At 35.6% G+C, this 13,951-nt stretch overlaps 1 protein-coding gene across 2 annotated transcripts in view; it reads right to left on the bottom strand.

The window, feature by feature from the left end:
- slgA (proline dehydrogenase slgA) overlaps nt 1-13,951 on the bottom strand; it is a 315,508-nt gene that overhangs the window by 55,818 nt on the left and 245,739 nt on the right. For both annotated transcript variants that reach the window (XM_069815407.1, XM_069815416.1), the window contains exon 4: nt 9,682-9,825. In XM_069815407.1, the coding sequence (XP_069671508.1) occupies nt 9,682-9,825 (144 nt within the window). The remainder of the gene's footprint in view (nt 1-9,681; nt 9,826-13,951) is intronic.

Here is a 13,951-nt window from a genome sequence, read left to right as displayed (position 1 = left end):
ATTTTGTCTGTCCACTTCACACATTTCATTCTTTTCCATATCCACATTTCAAAAGTTTCTATCCGCTTCTCTTCACTTCGTCGTTATGTCCATGTTTCTAACCCATACAATGTCACACTCCACACAAAGCACTGCACTAGCCTCTTTCTTAGTTCCTTTTCCAGAGCTCCACAGAAGATGCTCCTTTTTCTATTAAAATCTTTCTTTGTATTTGCTATCCTCCTTTTGACTTCCTGGCAGCAGCTCATGTTACTGCTTATAGTGCACCCCAAGTATTTGAAGCTGTCCACTTGCTCTTCTGCCTCATCTAGAATTTGCAAGTTCACCTTCTTTACTTTTCTTCCTATGACCATGGTCTTCGTCTTATTTGCACTTATCTTCATCCCATACTGCTCACAGCTGTCATTTAGCTCCAATAGCATATCCATTAGTATCACCTCTTCTGCTAATAATGTCATATTAACAGCAAACTTCTCATGCACTTTATTCTTCTACCTCCTACTGTCACTCACTCCTCCCATGTTCTGAAAACAGTTCTTCAATTCCTCCAAGTAAATGTTGAACAGGGTAGGTGATAATGGCCATCCTTGACGTACTCCTCTCCCAATTTCACTTCCTTCTGACATTTCTTCTCCTATACTGACTTTGACTCGTTGTTTCATATAAAGATTGCCGAACAACCTTCTCTCTTTCCAATCCACACCTATTTTCTTTAGGAATCCAATCTACTCTGTCAAAAGCCTTTTCTATGTCCACAAATACTATATACACTTCTTTATACTTCTCTAGGTATCTTTTGCCAATTGTTCGTAGCAGTCCAATTGCATCTCTCATACCTTTTCCCTTCCTGAAGCCAAACTGCTCTTCTTCCAACTGTTCTTTCATCTTAGAATATAAATGTCGATTCAGTATTCGCAAGAAAATCTTCATAGAATGCGATATCCGGCTGACAGTCCTGAACTCGTTACATTTCTCGGCATTATTTTTCTTTGGTACTGGAAGCAACAGTGTCTCCATAAAATCTTCAGGCCAATCGCCTTTGTCATATATTTCGTTGCATAATGGTAGAATTATTTTCTTCTTGTTTTCACCCAAGCATTTCACTAATTTAATGGGGATTCCATCAACTCCTGTTGCTTTCTCATTCATTTCCTTAAGTGTTAGTTCAATTTCTTCCCTTAAAGTAGGAAATCCTTTTTCGTCTTCTGATACACCTTCATTCTATAGCTATGTCATCTAGACGATTCCTTGTCTCATATAACTCTCTTACATATTTCGTCCATCTGTTTAGTATTCCTTGTTTGTTATTTCATTTCCAATGTCATCCTCTATCAACCACATGGATTTCCTGTTCTTATTTGTGAAGTCCAGGCGAGTACCAATTAATAATCTTAATAATATATAATTTCAAGATGGCCTGTATTACCTAATAATGTTAATAATAAATGTCCAGTAATTATAGCTTTATACAGTCAACTCTCAATTGTCCGTGGTCGTGGGTGGAGCCAAGTAGGTAAAAATCGGTTAATTGAAAACTTACAGTTTTCTTTCTTACAGATACTGGAACAGAGCCTGCATGACATTAACTTTTCTCTTATTATGCACTTTCTTCAATCAATCTCACATTGTGTAATAAACATGTGCACCTACAGCCACTCTATATAGAGAGTTATCTAGGAAGCTGAAAGAGAGACTTGTGGGAAGGATAGGCCGGTACCTGTACCCCTCATACGAGGAATTTAACATTGAAAGATATGGAAACTTTGACACCATTTTTCTCCACTTTCTTATTTTTTGTGACATTGGTACACTTTTCTCAGAAAATATTGTACCCAGAAGGCTGAAATTAATATACAATATCAATGTAATGGTATTTTACACAGCAGGCTAAAAAATTAAGTTTATTTCTATCTTCAGCAAAAATAAAAAATACAATCTTAATGCAAAAAATGTTATCAATGATTTTTTTTTTGTCAACAGCTCAACAGAATTTTAAATTTATTTACTTAACCAGCTGTATACATAAAGGTATGTTATATATGCCCTATTTTTCCTACATTTGTATCTTTTATAACTTCTGAGAAAAGAGTACCCAAAACTGAGGAATTTAACATTGTAGGACATGGAAGTATAGACTCCCCTTAAGATGCTTGAGATATGTTGTTGTTGTTTTCTAATGCCAGGCATTTGACAATAAAGTCATTTGACCTCTTGCACTCCAATATTTAGAAGCTTGAGATATAAAACAGACAGCAGTAGGGAAGGCAGAGAGCACTTGGAAGCCGAACTACCAAGATTACTTGCAAGAACAGTACCAGTACATCCCCAAACCTTTTCTATCCAGCACATCCTGCTCTCTACGCCAACCTAGTCAGCAATATAAATCCTATCCCATAACAAAGTCCTCAGGTCAATTGCAAGATGGAGTCAACCATACAGGCAATTGACTTGTTTACTAAATTAAGACATTTATCTGCCTGGTTTTCTGTTGTTTTCTTATGGCACTAGACAAATGTCGGAATAAGCCCTAAAACACATGGGCCACAGGCCTCCACAACTCTCCAATAATACTTCCTTAGTTACAAATGGCTTTTAAGGAACCCATAGGTTCATTGCCGCCCTCACATAACCTGCCATCGGTCCCTATCTTTGTTGTGGTCATGCCAGAAAATCAGTCCCATTTCAAGACTTATTGTAAGGTTTCGTAACAAGCTGTTTTTTACGGTGATAGGTTGTTAGCCTTTCGCCCAACCTCCAAGCTGGAGGACCACTCCTTATCGGCTGTCCACGACTGCTTATTCAATATATTCACAGCTACCTTCCATATCTTGAAGCCGTCTCCTCTATCCGCAACCTGAGGACACACCATGCTGTGGTGATTTCCACAATTACTTTTCAAAAATTTTTTCAGAATTTAAATTGCTCACTTTTTCGAACATGAAGCCTTGAATCTGCATCCCTCTTCCTGATGTCTAGGGTTGAGATTTGAAAACTTACATTAAAATCGTCACTCACACACTCCAGATTTGATTCCCGTAAATAGTGGCAATTATTGCCCTGATTCTCTAGCTTTCCATTGCAATCAGCAGCTTTGTGATGACACATCTCCCTCCCCGCATAATGTTAATTCAAGAGGTTATGTCCTCTTTCCAGCCTTTTTCTCTTTCAACATTTTCGAAGATCCTTCCATGGGGCAGTAACCTCCAGACTAAGCGAAGTCTGTAGTCATTCTAGGGGTAGTATCATGGTGACATGTCACTCTCTAGAGACATAAAATGAAAAAAAGAATAATTATTTGCTGTTAACAGCTACAATCCCTCGGGGGAGCCTGTAACTCCTAAAGGGCTCATCTCTAGGTGACTTATCAGGAAATGCCTCCCAGATATGGGTGGTATACCAACAGGTACTGCTGCCTTGCAATAAACCATTGGTTTCTTGACGGCCAGAGCAGCCATTTTCAACTGGTATGCCACGAGAAAGAGAAAATAGTAAAGGTTGTACCAAAAACTTGAAAAATGAAAGTGTAAAAAGTAGTAAAATATTGAGTACACAAGAGTCAACATTCAGCAAACGCAACACAAGTCAACATTCAGTAAACATATTTCCTCTTAAAACCCTCAAAGTCCCCCCCCCCCCCCTCCCAATTGGAAACCATTGGTTTGGATTATACAAGTGTGCCGCGGATTTTGAACTACACCATTAGTGTGGCATGTGTTGGAAAAGGTTAAAAAAAATCTCTGGGTTAGAGAAAGACAATCTTGAACAAAAATCACCTGGTCCTCCAGGATGGGGGTTGACACAGTGGGCCAGCTCCTTATTTGTCATAAAAAGTGCAAATGCTAAAAAGTCTAACAATAAGCCTACGACAGGACAGATACAATCTTCCAGAAAACAATATACAACAGTGTATGAGAAATATTGGGTCACAGAAGATGAAGCTTAAGATAAGAGATTGATGGAGGAAATTAGTAAGTGGAAGGAAAGATTAAAGTGTGGCTGTAATGTCATCTTATTCTGGTGGGAGAAGAACCTCTGTACTGAGGAATAGTCTCAATTAAATACAAAATAAAAGCTGTAATACATTTCAAGCACTAATCCATCTATAGCAGAAGAAATTAATTTAGGTGTCTGACAAAATTTCATCATGTCTTCACTACTATTCAATATCTATACCGATGAAATGATCAAGGAGTGAATAAATGAATTAAAATATTATACACATAATTTAAATAAGAGGATTTATTATCATGACAATGCTCTTTACTGATGACCGGGTGATCATTTAAACAATGTAGTTAATTTACAGAAAGATATATCAGTATATCCAAACAATTTAATTTGAAAATATCCGTGGAAAAAAGTAAAACAATGGCATTTCACGGCAAAAATGCAATACAATATAAATTAGTCTTAGAAAGCGAAACAATAGAATAAGTTATCATCATCATCATCATCATCATCATCATCATCAACTTAAGGGATTAGGCCTTTCGACCTGTTCCATTCATCTCTTCATAGATCTTCCTCTCTCTCTTCTCCCTTTAGGCTTATATTATAAGATCTTTTTGGGAATGCGGGAATCTGGTATCCATGGCACATGATCATAATCATTTTCTTGATATTAACTTATTTTATTTTGTTATTTAAATTAAATATGTTGAATTCTTCTCTTACTGCCTCATTATATCGTTTATCTGACCTTCTATACCAAGCAATCACTTTCAAGAATCTCATTTCTGATACTTATAATTTATTTTATTTCTATTTATGTTTTTGACTTTTTGTAAGAGCCCAACATTCCGAATCACAAAGAAAAGTTGGAACTGCCAAGAGCTTATAAAATTTTGAAATCGTTTCTTTTCGTGTTTTGTTTAAAAAGGTCCTTCAAATTGTTCCGCATATTTGATTAAAACTCTGTAATTTTTTTTGTAGGTCTAGTTCTCTTGTGTTGTGTTTTAACAACCTAAATATTTAAAATTTGTAGCTTGCTGAAGATGTAGTCAGATTATAACTTGAGGCTATGTTTTGTAGCTCATATACTAATTTCTGGAGACTGTCTTCTGATACAGCTAATACTATTTGATCATCGGCAAATAAGAGAGTTGTTCAATCAGTTCTATAAACTTTCCTAATAGAATCTAGCCATTCAATAATGACTTGGTCAATGTATAAATTAAACAATATAGGTGATAATAGACACTCTTGTCATATATGTAAGTTAATTAAGATATTTTCCTTGCCTTTCCCCCCCCCCCCACCGTTTTCTATTAGTATTTTAGTTTCTGTATAAAGGCTCTGAATGGGTCTAATGAGATATAGTGAAAATCTTTTGTCCTTTAGTATATTCCATAATAAGTTTCTTAGTACATTATCAAACGCTTTTACATAGTCTATAAAAGCAATATTTAGAGGAAGATTATGTTCTCTCTTCTTTTCCATCATCTGGGAGACTGCAAATACACAATCGAGTCCACATCTGTGGAGTAACGGTCAGCGCGTCTGGCTGCGAAACCAGGTGGCCCAGGTTCGAATCCTGGTCGGGGCAAGTTACCTGGTTGAGGTTTTTTCCGGGGTTTTCCCTCAACCCAATACAAGCAAATGCTGGGTAACTTTCGGTGCTGGACCCCGGACTCATTTCACTGGCATTATCACCTTCATATCATTCAGACGCTAAATAACCTAGATGTTGATACAGCGTTGTAAAATAACCCAATAAAATTTAAAAAAAAAAATACACAATCGATGCATGAACGTCCCTCCTGAAGCCATGTTGTTGTTCTAATAATATACTGTACTTTCAGATATTTTATTTCTTTATGTTAAAATTTTTGCATGAACTTTGTAAGAGGAATTCAAGAGGCTTATTCTTAAATACAAGTACATAAATCAGAAGAACTTTAGGAAATAAATTAAGAAGAGAAACAATGTTAAAATTTTACAAGGTTAGGTCAGTCCTTTGCCTCTTGTATGGCAGTGAAACATGGATCTTGAGAGAAAAAGACACTTAGGAATATAATTTATCATGATCACTTTCACGTGCCTTGTGTCTTCCAGATTCTTCAGTCGTCTTGCTGGGGTATGTGTTCAGAAAAAAAAAAAAACACACACACAACTATTTGATTCCACACTACACAACACAATCACATCCCCCTACAAAATAACTGAAGAAACCGGAAGACGCATGGACCTCACTAGTTCTGAAGATGACTCCTACTAAGCTAAAACTAGTCAACTAAGTATTTCTAAACTTAGTTCAATATTAACACATGAAAGTGATCGCCATAAATTATATTCCTAAGTGAAATAGTATTAAAAGTTATGTTAATCAAGATGTATAGAAAAAGACAAACCAGAATTGCAAGAAAATGAAAAAGAAATCCCTCAAATATGTTGCAGGTTATGCAAATCTGGACTACAAAAGAAATAAAGATATCCATTTACAATTAAATTAGATATAATTTTTTGTTTAATAAATGACAAAATAAACAATTACAGAAATAACTGCAAATCAAATTTAGAAAGAATGGACAACACAGACTCTTGGAACTGCCACTCAAATGGCAAGACGGACACTGGAAGACCAGCAAAACATTGGAGAGATCAAGTGCAGTTGTTACAGGCAGAAGATGCCTAATACATGAATGATGATTACGATGACACCTATGTAACATTGTTAAACAAGAGGAGTAAACTTCATGATTCATGAACAGCCTTCCTCTTCAACTGCTGTTCTGAAGTGACAGTCACGTGAGCTAGCTTGCTTGCACACACACTCTAACAGGAATCACAGAGAAGAGGAAGGACCAGTTCGGAGATGCGACACTGATTAGTTATCACAGAAGTATGAGAATACAGATAACTGGCACAATTTCTTTTTTTCAGAGTACGTTTTCAATGTACCTAATCAATTATTGTCGTGTTTTAACTACCCCCAATGAGGTACCTGACTTTGTAATTTTACAAGGAAAGTAAACAGTCTTCTGCCTACAGTCAACCCAGAAAACCAAGGTTTGATTTTTGGTGGCTAGCTCAGACTTTGAGCACTAATTCTGAGTGATAGAAAATAAAAGATGTGAGAACAAATGAATGAGACATATAAACAATTGAATTTTCTTTCAAATTTAAGAAAGGACTGATGAAAGAATATAAGAAAAGGAAGAGAAAGGAATAAAAAAAAGGACCGAGGGAAAGAAGGAATAAAGAAAGAAAGGATTGATAGAAGAATGAAACATAAAGAAGGAAGGATAGAAATTAATGGAGGAGAGGAAAAAGAAAAGATACAAGAATGAAAGAAAAAAAAAGATTAATGGAAGAAAGGAAAGAATTGATGGAAAAGGGGAAGAAGAAAGAGGGACTGATGGAAGAATGTAAGACAAAAGGAAAGAAAAAAATAGAAAGAATTGACGAAGACAGAAAAAAGAAAAGAAGAAAGAAAGAAAAGATTGATGGAAGAATGAACATAAAGAAGGAAAGAAGGAAGGACAGAAATTAATGGAGGAGAGGAAGAAAGAAAAGATACAAGAATGAAAGAAAAAAAGAGAAGAAAAAGAAAGAAAGAAAAGAAAGAAAATATTAATGGAAGAAAGGAAAGAAATGATGGAAAAAAGGAAGAAGAAAAAGGGATTGATGGAAGAATGTAAGACAAAAAGGAAGAAAAAATAGAAAGAATTGAAGAAAGAATGAAATAAAGAAAAGACTGATGAAAGAAAGGAGAAAAGAAAGGAATGATGGAAGACAGAAAAAAGAAAAGAAGAAAGAATGAAAAGATTGATGGAAATTAAACAAAGAAAGAAAATTTAAAAAATGATTAATTGGAAAAAAAGAAAGAAAGAAAGAAAGAAAACAAATTAAGAAATGACTGATGAAAGAATTAAAGAAAGAAAGAAAACAAGTTAAGAAATTATTGATGGAAGAATGAAAGAATTAATGAAAGAAGGAAAGGAAGGAAGGAAGAAAGAAAGAAAGAAAGAAAGAAAGAAATAAAGAAAGAAGGAATTAATGAAAGAAGGAAAGGAAGGAAGAAAGAAAGAAAGAAAGAAAGAAAAGAATTGAAGAAAAGAGAAAGAATGGACTGATGGACAGAAGTCAGAAAAGATGGGTGGACAAAATTAAGAAAGGAAGAGAAGGAAGAAAGAAAAAGAAAACAGAGAATACAAAGAATAAGAAAATAAGAAAGGATAATAGTAAGGAAAAAATAAAAAAGCAAATCAAGGCAGACAGGAAAGGGAAAAGAAGGTATATGAACAAAAAGAAAGGAAATAAAGAAAGAGAAAGACAGACAAGAACTCACTACTAATGAATTGGTATTACCATCTAACTTGTAAGTTATGCAAAAATAATTTGTAAGGTTTACACAACATTTATTTCCTGAGGACATCACAGACCTTCCAGAAATTTCTGATTATATCATAAACATCGTTTTATTAAGTTGCTACAGCTTTTACCCCTTTAATGTATGTATACTCAGTACAGAAAAAAAAAATTTCTGGTCTACTGTTCACAGGTCCACAATGATGACAAAGATTTTCTAAAAAGAAACATATAGTGACAAATTTATAAGACAATAAGGAAATTCATCTATTACAGCAGAGTTACATGTTACCAATAGAAACAACTGCACAACCCAATTCAAGCCTAGGCTGCCTGCAGGTTCCGCCATGCCAACATGCCTCTATTCTGCAGCCGGCATCTCAGTCACACAACTTGATCGCTGCAGTTCGTTGTGTGAGTGAGAGAGCCATGTACAATACCATCGACACTGTGCAGGAGAAGGGGACAACTTAACCAAGCAGCAACTCAATCAAAACTCTTGATTGGAGAGCCAGCACCTGTTATGGTATTGCAAATATTACCACTAACTACCAAGCTTAACTTAGTGTCAATCAACTTTTACTCATACATATTCTGAACCCACTTTCAAAAGGGCTCTTTTCTACCTCACCAATTATTTTACTACTGTGGTTAAACTTTGAATTCTACAAAATGAAGTTAACTCAAGTTCATGAAGCTAAAGGCTAACAGCATAGAAAACAACCTCTAAGGGTTGACAAGTGCTGGCCATCTCCTCACTAAACTAAAGGAACTCTGTCAGACTGCCAACGCCACTGATATTTTAAGTTATCACTGTCAGTCTCGCTTTTTGAAAATCCTTTTCAAGTGGTCAGCACCAACATTTTCTGATGAATCTTATCAAAACCACTAAGTAGCTGTAGCTACATTTACATATACTTTCAAGAAAGTAAAATTCGTATTTTTAAACTGAATTCAGAGTTAAAAGAGAAACAAATATAATAAATTTATTTATTTAAAAAAATACGCGTAAGTTCAGAATTATTTCATTATAGCTTCAGTAATGGAAGCAGAAATAAGGACTGATTTTGATACTAAAACATACTAGACAAGAACATTAAATGCAGAAAAAGTATGTGGATAATTGTAATAATAATATCCCATTTAAGGCTGGCAGTCTGACCGACATGCAAGACCATTCCTAGCCTAACCTAACCTAACCTTCTCTTACCAAACATCAGTCCAGAGACTTGAAATACATTTGCCACTGTGGCCCACGCACAAGTTTTGCAATTTTCTGAAATCCTTGCAAAATTGTGGATGGGCCAAGTGTCAGATGTTATAGACAAGCACTCTGAGAATAGTTCAAGAGATGGTACTAATAACTCTTACCTGAGACTGCCTCCAAACACTCCTGGAAGATCTCCAGGTTGCGTTCGCACTGGGCCTCATTCAAGTAGAAGTAAGTACGAGCACTCTGAACTTTGTACCGACGATCTGCGAACTGTTTGTCCATGTGATATTGTGGAATTGTGCCTGGAGAGAGAAGAAACAATAGCAGTGCTACCAACATCCAGCACAGTGATGAAACCCTTCTGCAACAAATCTGTTTCTTACATTCACATACAGGAAATAAATTCAAGAAAAGCATACATATATTCTGTGTCCTAGAAGGTTATGGTGCCTTTTTCAATCTTTCTCACCTTCAAAATTCTTCCTTCTATAGGACGACATGGAGTGAGACAAATGGCAAATTGCCTTGCAGTCCACTAACTACTCAGCCACGAGTTTCAGACAAACTGATGAAGCTATAAATGAAATTATCTAGAAAAAATTAAAAGAAAACAAGATTGTAGAAGATACAAACTTAATTAGATCCCAAAAGACCTTCTCAGCATTTCCCCTCCCTACATTCAAATTCTTCCTTCAGGGAATGTTGATTGAAGAAAATAGGTTGCTGACATTGAGTTCACAGAACTATTAAAATATTTCCTAAGATAGCTTGTAAGGACGAAAATAGTGGAGAAAATGTTCAGCATTTTAACTTAAAGCTTAATTTTTCGGTTCTGAAGCTTGAGCTCCGTAAAATTTAAACAAAAGAAGAAAGAAAAGAAATTCAATATATCATTTGGGGCTTCAGAGTAACAGATGAAACTAGAAATCAAGTTGAATAATTTCGAGGGAAAAATTGTTCCGGGGCCGGGTATCGAACCCGGGACCTATGGTTAAACGTACCAACGCTCTCCCACTGAGCTACCCGGGAACTCTACCCGACACCGATCCAATTTTTCCCTCTATATCCACAGACCTCAAAGCGGGCTGACAACAGTCAAGCAACCAACATTTGAGTGCACACTAACTCTGTGTGACTTTAAATTGTGATTTTCTGTTACGTACAGTGACGTGTATTATGCAAATTAAGCTTTCAGGAATAACTCCCTGTAAACTTAATTTGAATAATTTCGAGGGAAAAATTGTTCCGGGGCCGGGTATCGAACCCGTATCAAGTTACTTGAAGAAAATCAGAAGAAAATATTGCAGAAAAAAATAGTTGCATTCTAGTTCCTTTATCCAGAGTTAAAAGCAAATCAGTGCTCTCAGTTGGTTTCCAGCCAATAGGAAGCAAGTCTAGTGGTAGGGATGCTACCTTAAGCTCTAAACCTGCTTAAATACAGTTTTAGGAAAAAGGATAATATATGCCTAACAACAGAAAATGAGATCTGTGAGGCATAATGCAGGTAAAATCAAATAAGACCTCAAAACAAATGATGTAATAATGAAAGAACTCGTCTTAAACTACTTACAAACACAACGAAAGGATTGGATGAACCATTGCTGAATTAAGAGAGGTTCCCAAAACAACTCCTGCATTACTATACAATCAATTGGCCAATTGACAAACAGATGGATCAAGACCGTAGCAAGCTGTATGGCCTAACACCCTCTGTGGAAGATGATGAAACATAAAACAAAAGCTTTGTATGTCAAATACGAGGTATAAAATGAAGTATGAAATACTGTCCATCCATAAACCACAAAAGAAGTAAATTAAAATCATCAGTACCAGTTGCAGAAGACACAGCCCTGCAGTATATATTGACTACACCCCAACTCCGGCTACTAGCAACAGGCATCTATAATGAACACCGATCAAAATACCCCTCATTTCTCGTGAAAAACAACAACTGAATAGACTACAGTGGACTATAGTGGACTTTATGTTGTCAGCAAACAGCTGGATACATTAAGAAGATTGATTAAGAACTATAATAATACATTATGCAATGAGCCTATAATGAAGGTAATTAAGAAGTGAGTATGGATATTTATGAAACAAGCGCAAACGAGTTTCATAATTTTCATACGAGCTTCTTAATTACCATTATAGGCGAGTTTCATACGACTTTTTATGCTCGACCATATTTCTAACTTGATATTATTAATTTTATTTGTATTTGACATTGAGCAATGTTCCGTATGTTGTGAGATGTGCGCAGACGCGAAAGTATTGATTTTTTCCGAGGAACAGATGTCCACATTGACCTTGCTAGGCCATAAGAACCTACAGAGATAACATTGAAATTAAATTAGACATTGAAAAACGATATGACAAATTGAATTTATTTGAATATTATTTACAATTAACGCTAATTATTATAGTAACAGAACATAACCTTCTGCGACAGTATTGGATTTCCAGCCTCCGTGACTTTTCGCTAATTCTCTTTCGATTGCATATCCGAGAATAATCGATACTCGAGGTTTTATAACGGTAGAAAGCTGACATGTCATTGGCTGAACAGTTGTAACCTGAGTCGTCATTGGCTGAAAGACCTGACCTTTAATGAGTAGGTGTACTTTAATGACATGCATTAAAGGTCTGCTACCAGGTGTATAATTACTAGGTACATTTCGGCATGGTCGAGCATAAAAATAATTATGCATCATATATACAACAAGGAAGAAATTATGAATAAGGGCCAGTACACATTAAAACCACAGACAAGTACCTCAGATGCAGGTATGTTTGTCAGAAACTTCACTGAGCAAAATCTAAATAAAAAACAAAATGTGTAATAGTCAGTTGTTAAAGGATGGGTGTGCACACCTTCATGAGCATAAAAAACAATTTTTTCTTCTTTGTGGTAAAAAAAAGAATTTCCTTAATATCTCTAACAGTGTCCGAGATATGTCCTTCAACATTCGTGTAAGTCACCACTTGTAACTTTACATTTTTACAGTTGTTTTCTCTGATAACTAAAAAATTTCTGAGCACTGAAACGAAACTTTTGCATGTGTACGTTTTTCACATCTGAACAACATAAACTAGAATCTTAGCTCTAGTTTTTGCAGTTTATTATTTTTTAATAAAGCGGGCCATGAAAATCTTAAAATAATAATGTTTTCTATAAACATTCAACAATAAAGTAAAAGATTTTAGTCCATATATGCAGTTATTACAAATAGTTAAAAATAACAAATCTGTAGAACAGATCTCATGTTTTAAATATTTGGTTATCATTTGAGCTATGAACAAGGAAAAGGTATGTCTACAAAACTGAATTATTTTAACTATGCAATGAATACCATTAATAACATTTTCAAACCTTCTCTTGAGAGAAAAAAAAATACAGCTTATAAAACACTGGCGAGACCTGTTCTCATGTATGGAAGTGAAACTTGCACCATACGAAAATGTGATGAACACCGAATCACTGCCAATGAAATAAAGTTTTTAAGAAGAACTCCTGGCTATACTAGGTTAGACAGGAAGAAAAATTTGGATATATTGAAAGAATTAAATATTGACCCAATTTTAGAGAAAATTCAAAATTATAGACAGAAATGGAAATCTCATATCCTCAAGATGCCTCAGGATACCATACCAAGCACTAAATTACCACCCATTAGGAACAAGATCTTTGGGCCGTCTGCAGAAACGATGGAGTGAGACTGTAACAGGCCACCAGGCTTAATACGTGATAAGAAGAAGAAGAAAGTTAAAAATAACAATCGTCCAAAACTGTACAAGGGTGTTTCCGAGGTGGTGTTACAAACTTTCAGGAATGATAGCGAAGGGGACATGTATTAATTTGAGATAAGGAACCCTTGTCTGGAAATGACCAAGTCGAAAGTTACAAGCAAAAATAGTTCTGTGGAAATGAAATAATTTTAATCCTCTGTACACCTTATTTATGTGTATTTATCTGTATATCTTACACATACTGTATTCATATGACGTTGTTTACGTTGCCTACTTAACAGTATTCCATTATTGCATGTCTGAGGGATGGGAATAGGAAACTACACTAAAGCAATGCAGATAGCGTAATGTGTAACGGACATGGTCGGTCCTGATATGCATGTCTGTAGACAGTAGTGTATGTGTACAAGTTGCAGTGTCCAGTCGATCAGTACTAGTGAAATGGAGGAGTACACGAGAGCGGAATAAGCAGACCTGATTTTCGAATACGGATGAGCAAATGGGAACAGTAGACAAGCTCACAGATTGTAATGGGCCAATTACCCAAGTAGGAGACATCTGGCCCATACCATTTTTCCACAACCGTTCCAAAAGTTAAGGGAAGGAGGGCACGTGGTGCCAAATTACAATTCCATTTCCACGCAACTATTTTTGCTTATAATACAATTTTATAGAACA

Source organism: Periplaneta americana, chromosome 2, assembly GCF_040183065.1.
Source record: "Periplaneta americana isolate PAMFEO1 chromosome 2, P.americana_PAMFEO1_priV1, whole genome shotgun sequence".
Lineage (NCBI taxonomy): Eukaryota > Metazoa > Arthropoda > Insecta > Blattodea > Blattidae > Periplaneta > Periplaneta americana.
The sequence above is the reverse complement of the archived record's forward strand: the minus strand, read 5'-3'. Positions and strand labels throughout refer to the sequence as shown.